At 44.7% G+C, this 21,652-nt stretch overlaps 2 protein-coding genes across 3 annotated transcripts in view; both read left to right on the top strand.

Annotated features, from left to right (window-relative positions):
- Nucleotides 1–12,390, top strand: part of PAQR8 (progestin and adipoQ receptor family member 8) — a 29,267-nt gene extending 16,877 nt beyond the window's left edge. The window contains exon 2 of the mRNA XM_016209828.2: nt 8,088–12,390. Within this exon, the coding sequence (XP_016065314.2) occupies nt 8,121–9,185 (1,065 nt within the window). The 5' untranslated portion in view covers nt 8,088–8,120 and the 3' untranslated portion in view covers nt 9,186–12,390. The remainder of the gene's footprint in view (nt 1–8,087) is intronic.
- Nucleotides 12,391–19,481: 7,091 nt separating this feature from the next.
- The window catches only part of EFHC1 (EF-hand domain containing 1), a 57,927-nt gene continuing 55,756 nt past the window's right edge, over nt 19,482–21,652 (top strand). For both annotated transcript variants that reach the window (XM_016209826.2, XM_016209827.2), the window contains exon 1: nt 19,482–19,655. In XM_016209826.2, the coding sequence (XP_016065312.2) occupies nt 19,497–19,655 (159 nt within the window). In that variant the 5' untranslated portion in view covers nt 19,482–19,496. The remainder of the gene's footprint in view (nt 19,656–21,652) is intronic.

Genomic DNA, 21,652 nt, shown 5'->3' on the forward strand with positions numbered 1-21,652 from the left:
TAATAATATATTTTATTCCTTTATTTACCCAGCAAATCATTGTTGAGCATCTGCTATGTGCTAGTCAATCACTGTTCTAGGTGCGGGGGGAAACTATAGTGAAAAAACTGGTGCACACGTATTTCACATTCATCTTTCTATAACAATAAATGTAAATATATCTACATAATTATTTGAATATGTGCATAGTACCTATTTTATAGATTTATCTTTTATTAGTATCCTATTTTAATAGTATCCTATTTTATAGATGTATAATTTATTAAATCGGGTCTCCCATTTTGGGATATCAAGATGCAATTTATGTTTGTTAGGTTTTTCTTAAATATAGAGAGGATATGTGTTGACCGTGGGTGAACCTGAATCCATGTTAAAATTATCTCCGCTAATAATAGGATTCTGCCAGTGGTGCCACTCTTTGTAAACAGTGATATACTTGGCAGATGTGGCTGCAAAGATTGGTGTGGGCCCAGCGGCCTCTCACTTGATGGATGACTGTGGAGATCCTGGCGTCTGAGGCTACTTGCAGCTCCGCTTCTGTCTCTGGTTAAAACAAAAGCTGCTCAAAGCACAGTTCCCGTCCTTATAAACGGACACCATGTTCGCATTTTGGCTGCTCTCCCTTTTCGGCCATTTATAGTTATGCAGTGATGTGTGAGCTGGGCTTCTGTGGAGTCTGGGAGCATTTCTTCTGCCCTCTTTGATGGAAATTGCTGCTCTTTTGTTCTCTGTCCAACAAGCAGCAGGCCACCTTCCTGCCATCTGTGCAGGCCCCCACACAGTGACATGAGGTGATGACACAGGATCTCTTTGTTGGTGGATTTAGCACACTGTTTAATCTTCCATACAAAGCAACACAAAGCCCAGATCAGTTCTAGAATTTTACTGTATTGGCGTTTTTAGAGGTTATAGACTAGGACACTGAGGCATAGAGAGGTTGAGTGATATGCCTAAAGTCCCATAGTTAGTGGTAGAGCTAGAACTAGCTGTGGGGATTTTTAGTTCCTTGTTCAGTGCTTTTCCAGGGAATCAGCTAATCCCAGCTTGTGGTCCGGTCCTGGTATTAGACCAGGGAACTAGCTTTGGAGCACTTCTCTTTGGCCTTCAGATAAAATGTCATCAGGTGGCACTAAAGGATGTGCATTTCCCAAATGTGGAGTTTTTAATTTAATTCTTGACTTTGTTAACCAAGGAAAGGCATTTTAGATAGCATGCCCCAGTGCAGCAGAATCAGTGACTGTTCTCAGTGTCAGCATGCTTTCCTCCAGCAGGCTAATAGACAGTCTTATCTTTAGGTTTATCATTGGAATGTCCCACTGCACCAGCTCTGCAGAGCCAGCTGCAACAAATTGCCTGTCTCTTTAAGATGAAGGAGGCCCATGGGGTTCATGATCACTTTTTATCTGGGTTACACACCCGCTTGGATTGTCTGATAGATGCACTCAGATTATGTGGCAGTCACGTTTCCTTCTCTTAGAGAGTTCTGGAATCTGATTTACAAATAAACTCAGTGGCAAAGAACCGAGAAGCTTTGCGACACTGATTGCTTTTGTAGGGCCAGCTGCAAATTATCTTTGTCAATGGAGCAAAACAGTGTTGCAGTAGCATATCTGAAGTTGCATATTATCGAAAAATATTTGGGTTTAGTCTTAGAGTGTATTTTTTTGAGGACATAATGATTAGCAGCCCAGTCTGTAGGGCTGATTGCTGGTTCAGGTTACTTCCTGGCTCTGCGATTTACTGTGTAGCCTTGGGCAAGTTAATTAATCTCTCTGTGTTTCTGTCTCCTCATCTGTAAAATGAGAATGATAAAAAATAGTACCACCCTCGTTGGGTGGCTCAGTTGGTTGGAGCTTCATCCTGTACACCAAAAGGTTGTGGGTTCGATTTCTGGTCAGGGCACATACCTAGGTTGCAAGTTCCATCCCCAGTTGGGGTCCTTATGGGAGGCAACCAGTGGATGTTTCTCTCTCACATCCACCTTTCTCTCTCTCTAAAAGTCATTAAAAACATATCCTCAGGTGAGGGTTAAAAGAAGAAGAGCCCTGGTTGGCATTGCTCGGTGGTTAGAGTGTTGGCCCTCACAGCGAAGGGTTTCAAGTTCAACATCCGGCCCCAGTTGGGGTGCATGTGGGAAGCAACCAATCGATGTGTCTCTTTCACATAGATGTTTCTCTCTCTCCTCTCTCTCTTTCTCCCACTCCCCCCCTCCCTTCCACTCTCTCTAAAAATATCCTCAGGTGAGGATTAGCCAAAAAAAAAAAAAAAGAAGAAATAGTACCAGTGCCAGATAGTTGTTGGGAAGTTTAAATGAGCTAATATTTATAATACTGCCAAGCATGTGATAAACCCCATATAAGTGCTTGTTACTGTTATTATTCTGACATTTTCACTACATTCTTTCATTAACTCAACAACAATTTATTAGAACATCCCCCGTGTGCTAGGCACAGAGGTAGGTGATAAAAGATTCTCAGCCCTCAAAGGATCTTTACACTATAGTGGCAGAGAGACAAGTAATATAAACTGGAACACTGGAGCTGTACAGTAGGGAGAGTGCTGTAATGAAACAGATTTTCAACCTGTGTGCCATGGCACACTGGGGGTACTGCAAGAATTTTTAAGACATGCAATACTTGACTATTTGGTCAGGGACACTGATTCTTTTCCCTTAGGTTGTCAAATAAATAAATAAAAAACAAGCAGCCAACACAACAATAGCTGTCTAGTGTGTATGAATCAAAATTATACCTATTTTTGTCAGATCGGCAAAAAATATATTTTTTGGTGTGCTGCAGAATTTTAGTAATTAGTTTATGTGTGCCGTGAGATGAAAAAGGTTGAAAGTCACTGTAATGGAGGACTACAAATACAGTGGGCAAGATAGATGAAGAAGCACCTCAGGGGGAGGCTTCATAGAGGAAATCTGAGCTGGGATGTGAAGGATGAATAGGAGTTCGACAGTGGTCATCAGTGGCAAGGGCACTCCAGGCATGTATAGAAGCACAAAGGCCTGAGAGGACAGCAGAGTAACTGGAACACAAACATGGCAGGGACTGGAGGATGGTTGGGGACAGTCGTGGAGACATGCAAGAAAGGACCAGAGGAAAGGCCTACATCCTAAAAGGTGCCTTTGGGAGGTAACCAGGACCTGAGTAGGGGCCCCTGCCCAGCAAGTGGGAGAGGTTTCGAGGAGCAGTGAGGGTGGTGGGCATACCTAGTGTACGAGGTTAAATCTGTTGCTTAGGAGACTGGAGACACGCAGCTCTGCTTGTCCATACAGCTCCTGGCTGAAGGATAAATGGTTATTTATGGGCGCCTAACATTTTTTACTGTGTTTTCAGGGGACCACAGCAGTCACCAGCAACAGGTCATTTCATTGTTTTATTTAACATCATTGAAAAAGAAATACATTCTGGGTAGTTTTCATCATTCAAAACAATGTAAACAAAACCAAACTTTAAAGACTCATACTTTAGTTTTGATTTCTTTCATAAAGAAAATTTAAATACACAATTTTGGGCAAAAATGTCAAGTTATTGCCACAAACATAGGTCTTACCCTGCTTTTCTCTTTCAGTTTTTTCTTAATTGTCTTAAATTTTTCTAAGTAGTTTTAAGGTGCACCTGAGATAAAACTTTACGATTGGACCTTAAATATTCCAAAGCATTCTATAACATTTCATAGCACTTCCTTATAAAACAGAAACCATGGCACAGATATCATACTCATATTATTAAGAGAGTTAAATAAGAGTTCATATTAAAATAGAACTTTTAATTCCAATTTCATTATAATCTGAGTCTAATGAAAACTCTTTATAAAGTAGTTGGGGTGGGTAGTATGAGAATTAAATTGAATTCCTATTTTATTTTCAAATAATGCATTAAAATCAATTATTGGGCAGAAATACACACACATATATTACTAATTTATAATCCTTCTGTGAGGTCTTTAGTTCAAGTATTATTAGTACTTAGTACTTTAATGTACATGTTTTGCCTCCTCAGAGCTCTATCCAACTACTGCCCCTTTTATATTATTTCTTTTTTAAATTTTTAACCCTCATCCGAGGATATTTTTTCCATTGCTTTTCAGAGAGAGTGGAAGGGAGAGAGGCAGAGAAACACATTGATGGGCTGCCTCCCGCATGTGCTCCGACCAGGGCCGTGGATCAAGCCTGAAACTGAGGACACGCGCTTGGTCAGAATCGAACCCAGGACCCTTCAGTCTGTGGGCCGACGCCTAACCACTGAGCCAAACCAGCTAGGACGAAGAATTATAACTTAGTACTGTAGTTGTGGCTGAGGTGGCTGCTCTCAGACAAAGGGAGAATTTTATGGCTGTGGAAGAGGTAGTTGCTAAGCTAAGAACTAAGAATTAATCCCCTCTCTTTCCGATCATTAGATTAGAATTTTTTATGACCCTGGACTTCCAAAGGGAAATTGAGGCCCTTTTTACCCACAGAGAGAGGACCTAGATCTTTTTATCGCCCTCATTGCTGAGGAGATAAGAGATCATGTCCTGATTGGGAGCCTCGGAGGTCATGTCTCTGGAACTTCCAGTGAGTGTTGGGTTACACACTCCAGAGGATGGAGATAAGGAGCCCCTGAGACTGGTGTGGCTGTACTCTAAGGATCCTTGAAAAAGGAGGCCTCATTTGCAAGGGAAATGGAGATTCTGCCTTTTTGGATTCCCCTGTGTACCTTTTCATTTGAAGTTAAAGTGAATATCCGTTTGGTCTTATACTTCTCTGCTCCTTAGTTCTACAAACCTCTTCCTAGTTCAGTCTTCATAAGTAAGAGAGAAATGGAAATAATTCTCTGATAAGGACTTGTCGACGTAAAATTCATGAGGTTAGGTTGGTTATCACCAGGGCTGAAGGAACTCAGGGTCAGAGCTCTGCAGACAGGGTTTTCTGGAAATTCACAAAACACAGCATCAAGACCTGTCCTTTCTTCCTTAGGACAAACACATGCCAGTTGGCTCCTAGGTCTGAACTGGATTCGGTCCCAATAGACAATCTACCCAAAGTTTTGGTCTTTAGAAATTCAATTTATAAGAACCTGCTACTGTGCTACGCATCCTGTTTTCCAGGATGCAAAGATGAGCAGAAATTGTGCAGTCATATGTATTATTTAACTCTGGATGCAGGTTTGTCTCCAATTGCTTTGGGTGCCCAGAGATGATGGAAACACCCTCCTTGATCGATGCAGGTGGGCATTCCAGGGAGCATCTTCAGCGAGTCCTTCTACAGCTCAGATCCCCTCTTCACCCGGCCACAAAATCAGACCGATATTTTCATCTGATTTCCCCGTGTTTCACAAGAGATGGTAGAAGCCTGCATCTAAAGAATAGAGCCCTTTAATTCCCCAGAGCTCCAACAAGCCCAGCTCCCCCAGATGACATGCTTCTCAGCCACCAGCAACAGGACAGTTTGAAATGCCATCCCATGTCCCAGGCGGAGCTCCACAGAGGGTCCACCTGATCCTGGGACCAGTGTACCCCACCTGTTCCCACCTTCTGGTCCCCCTCCCTTACCCCTGCCATATTCTTTCACCAACTGTCACCGAGGTCAGTTGGAGTCTCCATCTAGGTTTAGAATTTAACTCCCAGGCTCTTGGATCCCTCTGCTGGCTGATGGCAAAAGCACTGCTTGGCTTTTTCTTGTTTTGTTCGTTTTTAAATGACTTAAGGTATTCTGATGACAGTTTTCTCTCTCTCTCCCACTCTTCCTCTGTATTTCTGACTGACACTGTAATCCTTAATAAGTTTCTTTGATTGTTATATTGAGGGCCTGTTTCTGGTAGGGAACCATTGGTCAGTACTGGCTAAAGAAATGACCCAGTCCTAGGTTAGAGGGGCTGCCGTACAAGTAGGTACAAGCCACAGAGTGGGCATTAGATCGTCCACTCATGAACGGCCCCCACCTCTCCCGCTGGAGATGGTCACGATAAAGGCAGATGTTTTTTCGGACTTGGAACCAAGCACTCTGTTAAACACTTTACGGGCATTACGTCAGCCTTGTGAGGCAGCTTCTCTTTGTCGGTAGCTCGGCTTCTCAGATAACAGAGCCCCGGCTGGAGCTCCTGGCTTGCTGAGGGTGAGACTCAGGGCTGGGCTCAGGTCTCGTGGGGATGTCCTACTTTAGACCACACACGTGTGACCTCTTCAGGTGCTCCAAACTGCACAGGCGTAAGTGCTTATCTTGGCATAAGTGCTTTGACCTTGCTCTCTGGCTAGAGCTCTCTTCCTCTTCATCTCTTGGGAATTCTGATTTGCCTTCAAGGCTCAGTTGAGAGGTCACTTGGAGAAGCTGCCCCATGCCTCCCTGTTCTATCCTCTCTTTTGCTTGTATTTGCAGAGACCCTGTGACCCAGTGCTCGTCTCCGTGGAGCACTCATCCCATATTTTGGTCATGACTTTCCTACTTGTCTGACTCAGTAGACTCTGACCTTGAAAAGCAGGCAGCGTATCTTATTGGTCTTTGTATCCCTAGCACAGAGCCCAGCTCATAGTAATAAAAATAACAGCAGTACTTAATATTTACTGTTAAGCACTTTATATTTTAGACTCCCTCATTAGTCATCCCTACCACCCATATGATACGTAAAATTATTACTCCCATTTTACAGATGAGGAAACTGAAGCTTAGTGAGTTCTGTAGCTTGCCCAAGGTTACCTAGTAAGTGACCAAAAGCCAGGACTTGACTCCAGGTCTCTCTGAACGTTTTACACATTTTATTAATTTTCATGCCCTACCTTTTAGACCTGATTAGATATCTTTTCTCTTTCAGTGTTGATTTAGATGTGTTAGTGGGAAGATTAAATTTTCTTCACTAAAATTAGTAGTGCCCCGAGAAGCATTTACTGTATCTCTCCCAGCGAAGGGCTCTGAAGGAAGGAGGCCATTTAAATAATTCAGGTTTTGCACTTTTCCAAGGAAAAGATTTTAGGAAAGATGAAGTACAGAAGGTAACTGTAGATATGCTAAAATTCCATTTCTTAACTCAGCAACTTCACAGGAAACTTCGCAGCTATTTTATGAAATATTTTATAAAATAATTGCCGTGATTCTCTGGCTCATCTGTCAACAAAAATTCCAAGTGTAAACTCAGCATTTTGGGGCCTGAAATTCATTGAGCACAGATTTAGGTACCCAGGAGAGACAAATCCAAAACTACTTCCTTTCCAGAGCATAACTTAAAAACAAAACGAAAACTAAACAGCCCTAGCCTGTTTGGCCCAGTGGTTAGAGCGTCAGCCTGAGGACTGAAGGGTCGCTGGCAGGTTCACTTCTGGCCAGGGGCATGTACCTGAGTTTACAGGTTCGATCCCCAGCCCTGGTCAGGGTGTGCGTGGGAGGCAACTAGTCAATATGTCTCTCACATCGATGTTTCCTCTCTCTCTCCCCCACTGTCTCTGAAAAGCAATGGAAAAAGTATCCTTAGGTGAGGATTAATAAAAAACATAACAAGCCCCCCCCCAAAAAAGCCCCAGTCTTTGCAGTTAGAGTTTGTGTTACATTGACGCCATGTATTAATTTTGTTTAACCATTAAACTATTTCCCAGAATATACATGGGCCTTTACCAACCTAATTGATGATTTCAGTGTTTATCTTTACTTTGAGGTTCAAGTGACTATTGCTGATCTCAGATTTTCAAGTGACCAGTGAAATCGGTGAATAATTTAAGATTAGGTGCTCAAGAAATGTAGGCTATCATTAGTAATACCAATATTTGTAATTTTTATATTTCAGTATAACATTTCATAGAGCCTGTCCGATTATTACATTTTTAATAGCATCTGGAACACTCCAAAGCCTTTAAAGTTACTTACTTTCTGAATATCATTAAAACCGGGGGCCAACATTCCCATCTTCTACGCTGGGACTTGGCCTAACACTGTGGTGGGTAGTAGAGATAAAATCAGAGCGGCAGGGTAGCAAGGGAACTTAGCCCGGCTCTGCCGAGGAAGAAAAAAGGCTCAAGGAAGCTGTGCGCGCCCCTCTCTCCCCGTCGCTCCTTCGCTGCCTGAGCTCAGCCCCTGCCTTGCTGCATTTTGCTGACCTCCCTGTCGTCTGCAGGTTGCATCCCCTGCCCTGCCGCGCCGGGCAGCCATGACCACGGCCATCCTGGAGCACCTGAGCACCCTGTCGGTGAGCGGGCAGCAGCTGCGCCGCCTGCCCAAGATCCTGGAGAATGGGCTCCCTAAGATGCCCTGCACCGTCCCCGAGACGGACGTGCCCCAGCTTTTCCGCGAGCCTTACATCCGCACCGGCTACCGCCCCACGGGACACAGGTGGCGCTACTACTTCTTCAGCCTCTTCCAGAAACACAACGAGGTGGTCAACGTCTGGACCCACTTGCTGGCGGCCCTGGCCGTCCTCTTGCGATTCTGGGCGTTCGCCGAGGCCGAGGCCTTGCCGTGGGCCGCGGTCAGCACCCTGCCCCTGCTGCTGTACGTGCTGTCCTCCGTCACGTACCTCATGTTCAGCGTGCTGGCCCACCTGCTGCAGTCGCAGTCGGAGCTGTCCCACTACACCTTCTACTTCGTGGACTACATCGGCGTGAGCGTGTACCAGTACGGCAGTGCCCTGGTTCACTTCTTCTACACCTCGGACCAGGCCTGGTACGAGCGCTTCTGGCTCTTTTTCTTGCCCGCAGCTGCCTTCTGTGGCTGGCTGTCTTGCGCAGGCTGTTGTTACGCCAAGTATCGCTACCAGAGGCCTTACCCAGTCATGAAGAAGGTATGTCAGGTGGTACCCTCGGGGCTGGCCTTCGTTCTAGACATCAGCCCCGTGGCGCACCGGGTGGCCCTGTGCCACCTGGCTGGCTGCCAGGAGCAGGCCGCCTGGTACCACACTCTCCAGATCCTCTTCTTCCTGATCAGCGCCTACTTCTTCTCCTGCCCGGTCCCTGAGAAGTACTTCCCGGGCTCCTGTGACATCGTGGGCCATGGCCATCAGCTCTTCCACGTGTTCCTGTCCATCTGCACACTCTCCCAGCTGGAGGCCATCCTCCTGGACTATCAGGGGCGGCAGGAGATCTTCCTGCAGCGCCACAGTCCCCTGTCTGTCTACATGGCCTGTCTGTCCTTCTTCTTCTTGACCGTCTGCAGCACGGCCACTGCAGCCCTCCTGAGGCACAAAGTCAAGGCCAGGCTGACAAAGAAAGAGTCCTGAGCCTGGCAGGTGGGGCGAGCTGTGGAGGCACCCCATTGCCATGGGGGCAAAGTAAGATACAAAAACAGGAGTTGGCTTTTTGTTTTTAAGAGTTGGCTTTTACATTAATACATATTTCCAAGGATAGGCTATGGCCATGGCCTTGGGAAACCAAAGGATTCAAGAGTTGTGTTGTTGTAGTTGTTAATAAACGGAGTGTTCCTTTTCCGTCTAGGTCATAGCCTTTCAAGACACAAGAAAGGAAAGGACCTTGGCTAAGATTCATGGGACACTGAATTAAGGACCATGTTCATACCCGAAAATTCAGTAGCATTCTGACTGTGGCCTCCAGGGTCAAGTCCTGGAGCTGAAGGGATGATAAACTTAGACTGGAAAACAAGCAGGTGGCTGGTCCACACCATATTGGAACGGCCATCCTACTATGCTGGTCTTTGGTAATTGAATAAATTGACCCGAGGACCCAATTTCCTTCAGATTTCAGATCGTCCAGGGTGGAGAATTCAGAATCTTCAAGATTCAGTGAAACCCTCAGACAATGAATTATTCAGTTCATCTGACTTCTGATCTCTCCTCTCTCACCCACTCTAACCCTGACCCTTTTCTCAGGATGGCATCTCTCTGGCTATTTTCTCTGAAGTGCTGTTCACTCCCATCCATACCTTGGTAGTATACAGGACTGTGAAGTAGTCATACTTTCAGTAACTGCTTGGATCCATGTGGATGGACATCCAGGAAGCTTATTCTCATTTAATACTAATGCAAACGGTACTAGAAAGTACAGTGCCAAGAGCCACCAGGGGGCCCAGACAACAAGCATGGATACTGTTTGGGCTCATGGGACCCTTCTGTCATGTACCTGTGGACTGGAGGATTACTTGAGACCTATTAGGGCTGCCTTATAGGCCAGAAGATCTGGGGCTTGCCCCAGGGAATCTTCTCCAGATTTTGACCAGCGTGTTCAAAAAGCCCCGGGTAGAGTGAATTGGTTCTAAGGGTCCCTCTAGGGATCTAATTATTTCAAGAGGAACCCAAGGTCCAGCCTTTTAAATCTATGCCACCCTACAAAGGACTCACATAACTACCCCAGTTCAGGGTCCTCAGGCAGGCACTTAGCCTCAACTTAGAGCTGAACTCTTAAAATAAACTCCAGGACAGGTGGGGGTGTGTGCTCACTTCGGGTTGGTCCCTGAAGGCTGCTTTGGGTAAGAATGGTGAACGGGGCACCCTGGAGCTACAATGTTCTGTTTAAGACATCACTGCCCAGCAGCTTCTGTGGGGTCGGTGGTACTTGCCATTGATGTGTTCTGGCCATGCAGCCTCTCTGAGGACCAGCTTTGCACTAATCCAGTGAAAGGGGCTGCGTGGACCCAGGAGCCGTGGGAGCCTTCTCCGAGGCTGCATTTCCTGTCAGCGTAAGGTTCCTATTTACCGATAAGGGAAGTGGTTTGTTTTCACTCCACTTTGACGAACATCTTCTATCACTAGATTATCTTGTTGTCTTCAAATCTTTGTTCTTTCTTTCTTTCTCTGAGAGATTTGTGGATCTTGTGCCTTATAAGTGGAAATGTATGAACACTCCTTAATATATGGCCATGTGGAATTTGCAGTTTGGGGTATTGGGATAAGAAAGGATTCATTGATTTTCAATCAGTGGATGAAGGATTGTTTATCAATCAAAAGACTCTTTGAACCTGCTTATTTTGGAAGAGGGAGGAGGAGTGGGAGGAAGAAAAAAATTCAACTGAAGCTTTCCTATAATCTTTATATCAACAAAATGTATGTCTTGTCCGCTACGTAGCTTTCCTAGATGGGCGCCTCTATTAATCCTCAAGTACGTGAACTTCTGTGCTACCCAAGTGTCTTACACAAGCTTCTGGTGTCTAGGCCAGATTCACCACAAATAAAGTTAGCAAACTGAATTGGGCTGAACTGAGCAAGGGCATGGGTGAGTTGTGCAGACACATTACAAGTACATGGTCAGTTTAAAACGGGGAATCAAGTGAGCTAGAGATGTTCATTAGTATGGATTCAAAGGCCATTTTCTTTTCCGCATTGGAAGGAAGATGTAAGTCAGGCTCTTGAAGGTAACTGTGGTGGTCATGGTGGTGGAGATCTTTAGGCCAAATGCAGGTCTTGTTTCAAGGGAGACAGCAGGAGTTAGAGCAGTGGTCTCCAAATGTAGACCAGTGCCAGCCTGCACACTGTCAGTGGTCTGTAACAAGGTAAGAACAAGAGAGACGAAACTTGTAGATATTGCCATCAAACTTTTCGTTTAATTTACACAAGTGTTGGTCCCTCAAGTGACTGGAAAATTCTTAAGTGTTTTCACCAGAGATATTTGAGAAGCACTGAGGTAAGGGACTGCATTAGCAATATGCAGATGTTTTTAACTACTCAGACTTTTGAGGGATTAAATACTCATTTAAGACATTTGCATTAAAATGAGTGGATGGGTAAGGAACAGACCTAGTTTGTTTAAGAGGAATAATTAAGTATTCAATAAAGGAGCTGATTACCTTTCTCTACCACACCCCCTCCAACAGTTGACATCTACTGGAAATTCTGCTCCTTACCTCTTTCTTTTTTAAACTAATACTTTCAACTTATGAAAATGTAAATGCCTCTGAAAAAACGAAACTATCAGTCATTGACATCTTGTGAATAAAAATTCTGATGGATTTATATCGGGTCCTACTCAAAGCAGGGTGAGGGGATAGTGGGACACACCAGACTGGGGACACATTTGCCCATTTCCCTCTTGTCTAGTACTTCCTGACCTATCCTGAATTAACAAGCTGATGTTGAAACTCTTCAGACGTTAGGGTTTCATTTCACACCTTGGCTGAAAGTACCTCATTCAATAACGTTCTCAATCCTTTACTGGAAACTTGAAAAATAGCAGGAGCTCAGGCCACGTGGTGAAGGTCGTTCACGCCTGCCTGTGTTTCCCACCCGTTCGCAGATTGTACCTTAATGCTTAAAACCATTGGGTTCTTCGGTTGCTGCGCTGTAATTTCAAGTATGCCCCACAGAGGGTACTCATGTCTTACTCAGAGAGGGCCTAGCCTTGTCTGTCCTCAAGGTCTCAGCTGTTGTGTTGGACCCAAAGTTTTGCTTGATTGCTCGGCAAGGAAAAATTGGAACTATTTTCTGTTTATATAAATCTACTTACAGAAATGACTATTAAACTGATTTTGTATATGGATTGTACTGTCAATATCTCTTTGACACAGCCCCTGACAGGGGCTACTTTGACAAGGCCCTCTTAAAGAAAGGTTTTATCTAGTCAGTCATTGCCAAGAGGAGGAGGTCATGACACTGTATATCTACCTAGGAGTAGGAAAGTATAAAAGAATTTAAAATCTCCACCCCCCCAAACCACACATATACCCCAAATCTTCACTTGTGAGCCGATCAAATATTCCCCCTAAAAAGCTGTGGAGTGGATTTCCCTGAGGATTTCAATCTAATTGAATAAATACTCCTAGTTTCATGGATAATAGTGTTAAAGATTTCAACATTTTCGAAATTTTAAAATTATGAATTATAATTGTACTATCACAGGCACTATAATGTATGTGTTGTGAAATGTGGCACCTATCAACAAAAGGATTTTATAGCCTATCTATTAGATTTAAAAAGCTGTGAAAAAAGGTGATTCTCTAGGCTACTGTAGCTTCAGGTACAGTGCTATCACAATAACAGCAAGAAAAGAGCGTTTCTCTGGCTCGAGGCTCCATTGGTAGAACTGTGGATGTTCCTCTCGTTCAAACCCGTTTTATTACGAGCAAGGGCACCAGGCAGCTTGCAAATGCTTCTGCTGTCACTGTTTAGTTTAACCACGCTGGTTATCGACTCAGCAAGTATTTATGAGCTCCTGTTGGTGGTAAGCACCATGTTGGCTCAGGGACACTGCCCCATGGAGAGTTTGCAGTCTGTTGAATGAGAATTAGCATCTTCCTACCTTGGGTTAGGACAGGGTTGCCCTCTCCAGGTCTTGGTCCCAATCACAGCCTGGGGGCCAGATGGCCTGGCAAACCCACAGGAGGCTGGGATCTGCTTTGGGCCAGAACCTTTTCCCCCCAGAGACTGAAAACATCTCCCCACCAGCAAAGCTGTCACCGCTGGTCACCTCAGTCCTTCTTGTTAATCCTGCTACTTCTCCAGCCCTTCTTAGATTTTAATTCAATCTTGGATATCATTGATACTCCCAGTAGACACAGAAAAGCCCTACATTTCCACAGGCAGTATAGACTTCCCAGGTGCATAAAGTCCCATCTTCAGGGAAGGCCATGAAGGGTTCCAGCCTGCGTAGAGGTTCCTGATCCGGTAAACTGAAAACAGTGTGCTGTCCTCTGGCTGCCTCCTTTAAAAAGAAAGAAGGGGGTGGGGGGCAGGGCGAGGAAAACAAAAAATACCTTATCCCTTAAGGAACATTTTTTTGAAATAATATGGAAGGGGAATTGTTGCATTAAAAAGAATTCATTTCAATATTAACTTTGGGAGCGTATTTATCGCAAGCGTAGGCTTTTCTTACCTAAAACGATTCTCTTGGGAAGAGGTATGCGCTGGATTTTAGACTCCAGGAGGTCTTGACAAACTCAAAGCCTACGGAATAACACCTCAGATCCTGTCATGCTTTCCAAAACATTTCCACCTCCGTTTGAGCTTCTAAATAATCACGTGAGGTAAGGCCAAAAAGATCTCCATTTAACTAGGAAACACAACAAAACACAACAAAAAATGGAATGACTGGTTCAAAGGCATGCAACTAGTTGTAATGTTTAAAGTCAAACTCGTTTTTCCTCCAGATAAATTCAGGGCTCAGCTAATCAGAAACATCAACACCAAATATTCGAAGAGCCTTCTACAGTAGGTAAAACACTTCTATGTATTATGTATACTTTAACCTAATCTCATTTTAACTTTTGATCCTAAATAACTCATGAATAGCCAGGGTTGTATCATTTCTTTTCCAGTGAAAGTGACTTCACACTGTCTCCTTGGATGCCAAATAAAACATTCTTTGCACCTCACAGTCTTCTCAGAAGCCCAAAAGTCCCATTGGCCACAGGCCCTTGTGGCCTGGATTATAAGGTCAAGTCTCACTCTCTAGTCAGGGCTTCTTGAAAATACTTTAGAATCATTGGATGAGAAAGTCATCTAGTATTAATAATCTTGCCAAGGTTATGCAAGCCCACCCTCTCATCTTTCACTGGGATTGTCAGCTCTTCAAACCATTGACTCTCCAGGGATTTTAACAACTGACGAGACTTCGAACATGGGATTTGAAAAAAGAATGTTTCTCTGCCTTATAGAGGAGTTATGCAGACTTAGTAGAAAACCCCCCTCCCCCCAACAAATTATTTCTCATTTTCAAGTAACATATGCTTATTTTTTAAAATGCAGAAAAATAGAGGAACAGGTAATCCTTGGGCTCATCACTGAAATAATTATCTTCAGGAGAAACTAAGGCTTTGTCAAAATAGTGTCGATAGGTAAATTAGCAGTGTCATATAAACCTTCCTGAAAAACCAGGAACTGGGAACTAGAAATTTTAAGCAGCCTCATAGTTTTATTCTATAAAGTACAAAATCAACAGCCTTTGGCTCAGTTTTCAGAAATACCCAAATGGTTACATTACACTCCCTTCTGACATTCCATTGTGCAGGCAATTTGATGGTGCTGTGGTTGAGACACTGGCTCATCACGCAAAGTCAATGAGGACATTATCTCGTGTTGAAAGAATTCTTTGAAATGCCTCTCCTGAACTAAGCTCTCTGAGGGTACTCTCCCAGAAAGCCATCCCCTGGAGGCCAGGCCTAGCCTGTTGAACTTGTGGATTCATTGATAGTCATGCCACAAATCCTGAACACAGATAGGTGTTAGACCCTGTTGTAGGCACCAGGGATACAGCAATGGACAAAACACACAAATCCCCACCCTTAGGGAGCTTGCATTGGGGATTGGTGATAGGCAAGACAAACAACGAACCAAATAAGTGATATAGGATGTTAGAAGGTGATGGTGCCAAGGAGAAATTCAGAGCAAGGAAGAAGGATAGGCCAGAAGAGTGGGGGGAGTGTCCAGTTTTAAACAGGACCAGGGAAAGGCTAGGGAGGGAGCTGGCTCCATTTCTCTCCCAGGCAGAGGAAAGACATGCAAAGGACCTGGGGCCAGCAGAAATGGAGAGGAAGAGGAGAGGAGGAGAGATTGTGAGAGCCTTGTAAGGACTTTAGCTTTTACTGTGACATCAGGATGAGGTGTGCCGGGCAAGAATTCTGCCCAAGGAAATTCAGGATAGCTGTTTATCTACATGGACTAATTATTAACTGCATATTACCTTCCTTTAGGAAATAGAGCAAATTCTGCTCCCTGCAATCTACACAAAATGAGGTTATCGTGAAGATACTCTATCTGTGGGCCTGGCCTAGCCTAGACGCACTCTTACACTTGCAGGATTCTTCCCAGATTCTCTGAGAGAGCATGTTTTCAGTGCCCAGATGCTGACTCCACCTCCCAGACAGGCGGTGAATGTTTCCTTGTTCTGCAGACTCTGGTTTGTCCTCTGGGTAATCCTCTGGGCTAAATGCAATGAAACATCGAGGGTAGAGTCTGCAAACTAGGTATAAAAATAATAACAGTTTACATCATCTAGTGCTCACTCCTGGCTAATTTCTTAGCAGAGCTGTTTTCTTAGGTTCTTTTATTTAATCTGCATACAAACCTATCAGGCAGGTACTGTTATTGCCCCAGTTTTACCAATGGAGAAACTGATAGATAAATTTGCCTAAAACTACCTGGCTAGTACGTCATGGACTCTCACAGAAGGTCAGGCCTTTGAATCCAGAGTCCATATTCTGAAGCACCAAAATTAAGTGAATATAGAAGGTCTTTGGGCCTAGCTTCTTTCTCCATTGCTGATTGTGAGAATTAGAAGTGTAGAAATGAGAGGGAAATGAAATGCGATCTTTTCTCCCTGGTAAATGAAATAAACCTAAAGACACAGTTCCTGTTTTATTTCTAGACATTTTTGGGCCAAGCAAAAGTCCTTAAGATGGAACCCGCAACCTGGGTATGTGCCCTGACCCAGAATTGAACTTGCCACCTTCTGGTGTACGGCACCATACTCAACCAACTGAGCCACACAGGCCAGGAACAATGGGTAGATTCTTACCTATACATTGTGCAGAATCCAAAGTGGACCTAGTCATGTTATGAATGTTAGTCTCAGAGGCCATCTGTGACCACCTGAAAGACCTTTAAAGACTTGAAACCTGTTTTAAGAACCACTGACTATCCTCAAATTATTTCCCTACACTTCTCTAGTGAGCCTTTCCTCCTCTTCAGGACCTATTAAATATGGCCTATTCCTCATTAACGTGAAAGTGAGCACTATTCCAAGCTCAGACCATGGCTTAAAGGCAGCCATGGTAACATGCAAAACATCTTAGCTCTGTCTTTTCTTTTCAAGCAAGAACAAATTATTTCGGAATCTGGCTAATTTTACTGTGGGGATTATATATACTTCAGCACATACCTTGTGTTCAGTAAGTGCACTGGCAATTGTTGTCATTGTTATTTCAATCACTTTATTCCAAGCAGGGTCCTCTGGGTTCCACACAAACTTATCCACCCTCTCTGTGGGCTCCTGGAAGTCTCTCACCCGATGGGGGCTCTCTGCCCTTCGCAGGGATTTCTTCTCCACTCATAACAGATTAATATGGGTTTTATTTTGCCAGGGTTCTGCATGTGTTTTGGTGGGGAACTTCTTGCTTTCCTCCACATTCCTTCTTCAACGCTCTGTCTGCATGTCACAGAGTATCACCAGCATCAGTGGACACCCTCCTCCCCTCCCCTAAACTTCATAAAAGAGAGAAATACGATTTGGGATCTTAAACATAAACTCAGAGGACATACTGAAGGGTAGCTTATCACGTGTGTGAATGCAGTAGAACCTCTATGGTAGGATGTTAAATACAGAGAAGAAAAATCAGAATGGTCAGTTTCAGTGTGGTTAAGAAAAAAAAATGTGTTTCCCATCTGATGCCACCCTGTTGACGCAGGTGCTCCTGGGCCCCACCTTGGAAACTGCCCACCTGGATTCTTGCCTCTGCTCAGCCCTCGCAACTGACTCAGGTAAAGTTTGATAGGCTTTTTCAGCAGGAAGGGATTCCGCTAAAGTCATAGAATGGGATTTGATTTAAGGGAGGAAAAAAACACAAGTTTTCAGCTTGGCAGGAGCCCATGGCAAGACTAAAATAGTCTAAACCCAAACTGAGTGATTTTGTGTCAAATGAAGATTTCCCGTGGGTCCTAAATCTGCCCCAGAAATCTGCTTGGAAATCACTATGGCAAAGATCAAAGTGGTTTACTGGGCACTCTTTCTAGGTAAGAAATTCCAGAGACCGAAGAGTGATGGAAATGAATGGTAAAGAGCACTGATTCAGGGACATTCCCTGCAGGGTTATCTCCATAGTCAAACACTAGCCACACAAACAACTCTTTCAAACTTAGAGGTGTGTAATTGGGTTTGTTTTTCAGAAATCATGATGTACCATTTTTATCCAGCAGAGGGCTCTACTCATTGGGCTTATTGTTAACCTAAAAATAAAAAGGCCTTTCAAAGTGAGACACAATAAGCATTTACTGAGATCAATAAGAATAGCTATTCAGGAATCATTAATTGAAGCAGAAGCCCAAATAATGTTCTGACTAGGAGACAAAGGCAATGGGTATTTATGAGAAAGGGAAGGAAAACAATTACATCAATAGGAGCCCATTTCTATGGGTGCAGATAACATAGTGATGCTAATCCCAAACAGTGTTTTTAATTTTTCAGTCCAGCAAGTCAGCAGTTCAGTAGTCATAACAATTGCTTTCTTGTTATCTTTGCAAACAGTTCTTTTGCAAGGCACAGTGTTTCTTAGGCCCAGCCCAAAGGTTATTTTGCCCTGTTTAACGTTCCAAAGATTTGAGGTATAAGACCTGCAAGGCAGTTCCTCAGATATGGCAGGTTCAGCTCCATTTTAAAGTGGCTCCATTTATGTTATTGTTTACACGAACAGAAGTAGCTGTTATAAAAATCAGGTTCCTGGGCTCTGTGTCAGAACTAATGGATCCAATGTCTGGGCACCAGGGTTTTGTTACTTTTTATTTTATTTTTAAGCTCCTTAGTGCTGATAAATCATTTGTGTGTGTGTGTGTGTGTGTGTGTGTGTGTGTGTCTGTGCTTGCAATGTTTCAGAAGAGGGTTACATTTTCTTTTAAGGAATAATAATTTAATCAAGTTTTGTAAAAAGCCTATGGTCCTGAGAGTATTTCACCTCACTTATTGGTAGTCCTCTGACTTAGTTTCCTCTTTGAAGGAGATGTGTTTCTCCTGTGGTTCTGCTTTTTTCATTGCTGCCGCAGGCAGACATAAACTAGAGATTATAATTGAAATGAGCATCTGTAGGACTCCACTCAACCAGTATTGAGTGGCCGGAAGCAAATATGCAAGGCCCTGCCTGCAAGAATTGAGAGGGTGCAGAACTGCAGGGGTTGACAGAATAAAGAAAAATGAATGTGGAAAAAAATATAATGCAGCGGTGGGAGGGTTAGGGACAAAAGAGTTGCATTAGTTCATTGAACATCCTTAAGCAACAGAGAGATAACTATGAATAATCTTCAGCCCTTGCCCCCAAGAAGCACCATCAGGATAGGTAACATTCTTTCTTTTTTTAAATTATTTTTTTCAATACAGATTGCATTCAATCTTATTCTGTATCAGTTTCAAATGTACAGCATAGACAATCACGTACTTTACAGAGTGGTCCCCCGATACTTCAGAAACCCACCTGGCCACATGCATAGTTATTAGCCATTACTGACTACATTCTCTAGGCTGTGTCATTTACATGTGTGGGACCATTCTGTCCATTACACTTCAGTGGGAACTGGAACCAGACCTCTTTGCCCAGAGCTGGGAGGAAAGAGCGCTTATGCTCAGGCCGCCCGCGAGGCGCGGGAGGATTGCGGGGAGGGAAGGAAACTTCCCTCCTACTTTAACTCATCCAGGGGCCCATTCCGACCACGGGGCTTCGCCGCAGGACCTCAGTCTCCTGTCAATCATCTCCTCCACCCCGCCCACCAGTTCCTGAGCGGGGAGCCGGGAGGGGCGGGGCCCGTTCCGCCCGGCCCGCTAACCCCGCCCCTTTCCTCAGGTCAGCTTCCCGCGAGAGCGCGACGTCACTCGGATCACGCGCAGACCTCCCCCTCGGGCGCCTCGGGCCCCGCCCCCCATTTGTGCCTCCGCTGTTTGGAAACACCATGGAGCTTCGGGAGGCCGCGCGGCGCGGCGCGTCGCCCGGGCAACCGGGCACGGTGAGGCCCTTCCAAGGCGGCGGCGGCGGCGTGGCGGATGCGATGATGTCCAACCCGGAGCACGGCCTGCCCTTTCTCCCGGGCTCGTCCTTTACGGACTCCACGGTGAGGACTTACCCGCCCAACCCCCACCTAGCTGCCTGCCCCCACCCTTGGGAGGCTTCGGAGGGCCCGCCGCTTAGTGCGCCTCCTTTCTCCTCCACCCAAGACGGGCCTCTCTCCCTTCAAACCCGCCCCCCGCCCGGACCCTGTTGTTTAGTCCCCGCCGCAGTTCTGTCTTCCTCCCCCGCTCATCCCCAGCCTCCCCCTCCGGCCATTCATCCGCCGCTCCATCCCGTCCTAATTTTCCCTCTCCACCCCGACAGCCTGTGGGCCTCTTTCGCGCGGTCTGTTGGCGTAGCCGTGCTCTTCCTCGCCCTCCCTCGCCGCTCTAGCCCCCGCTGCTTCTCCCTGTAGGTCACCGTTTCTCCATCTTTCTCGCAAGCTCTCGAAGTCCTCTCCCACGCTCGCTCTCCCACCCTGTGCCCGCGCAGCTCCGTGATGAACCGCCTACACCTGCCCGCTAGCCTCTGCTGCTCCCGCTCAGCACCCCCACAGCCTCAGCCCACCCTTTCTCCCCAGGCCCTTCCTTCTCTCCCCGCCGCCGCCTCCTGAATTCTGGACACAGTAATCTTTCTCGCCCCCAGCTCCATTTCCCGTCTTCCATGTCATTTCCACGCAGCCTCTTCTTCCCACCAGGTGTTTTTCCACAGTCTGCACTCTCATTTTATGCTTCTACCCAGCCCCTTCCCTTTTCTGTCCAGCACCTTCTGCCTTTTCTATAAATTGGTCCCACCTGCTCCCCATTCCGGTTTTATCTTCTTTCTCAATTGTTTCTCTCAACACAGGCCTATCTTCCTCCCAAACCACCCTTCCCTGCTTTGTAGAACATAATTCCATTCCAGTCCCTTCACGGCCACCACAATTGATTAACTTTTTTCTACCCCTAGCCCTATTATTTTCACTCTGACATTTTAATAAAAGATTCCTATTTAGGTTATGTTTTGCCCTTTCCTGACTATAAATGTATTTCGTTGCATTCTCTAGACAAAATTGAAGAGAGGAAAAAGTTTTTTTCCCCCTAACATAGCTTAGCCCTTGACAAAGTTATTTAGTATTTGTTTTAATTCTAATAGGGTTACTGAAATATATGCTGGAAGATCAATATTGAGATTCAGTAGGCTGATTATTATAGATGAGGCAATAACAATTTATATTTATATGGTTTAATTTAAGCTTTAAGTTCCTCTCCATGGTCATAAAGGTGAGATGAAATACATAGTCAATTTATTTTTGGTGGGAGAGAATGAATTGAAATTGAAACTTTGGTGAGGGAATTTAGATTCTGAATATCTTCTCCAAATTGTTCCTGCATTAAGACACAGCATCATGGGTTTTTCTATGTGCTGTTGGTACATTCCTACCCTGTGCAGGAGCAGCCTAAACATTTGGTGGTGTTAAGTGTGGATTACCCACGTGGCAGGGTTGAGTTGATAAGGAGAATTGATTACAGGTGTGAACTGGAGGTGGCAGGGTTGATTTGATAAGGAGAATTGATTACAGGTGTGAACTGGAGGTGCCAGGGTCTAAGAACATACTGCCGTACAACAAGTAAAGTGAACTATGCATTGGACTTATTTCATATTTTAAATATATTGGGCGAATATCAACTGATTTGCTTTATTTGAAGTTTGAAAAATATGGTTACTGTCTTCAGCACTGAAGGACTACATGTGTATAACTCTCACTGCATTTGGAACCATAATGACTAAGCAGGGTGGGGAGGCCTTGGGTTGCTTATGAGGATCCACTAATAAAGGTCATGTTGAGTGATGGTAGCGATGTCTTTGTAAAACAGGGAAAGCAAATGAAGCAGCTGATGTTGCTTCTGTCTTTAAAGGTGGAAGAAGAAGAGCTTGGAGTTACACAAATTACCTAGACAAGAAGTCAGCTCAGCCCGTTGTGTTCTGTGTCATGTGTGTGATGCATCTGGAGCAGCTCTTGTCAGCTGACTTGTGACCCTGAATGTGTGGCCAAAAAATCTATGATCCATAACTCTTTTA

Source organism: Miniopterus natalensis, chromosome 5 (genome assembly GCF_054644295.1).
Source record: "Miniopterus natalensis isolate mMinNat1 chromosome 5, mMinNat1.hap1, whole genome shotgun sequence".
Lineage (NCBI taxonomy): Eukaryota > Metazoa > Chordata > Mammalia > Chiroptera > Miniopteridae > Miniopterus > Miniopterus natalensis.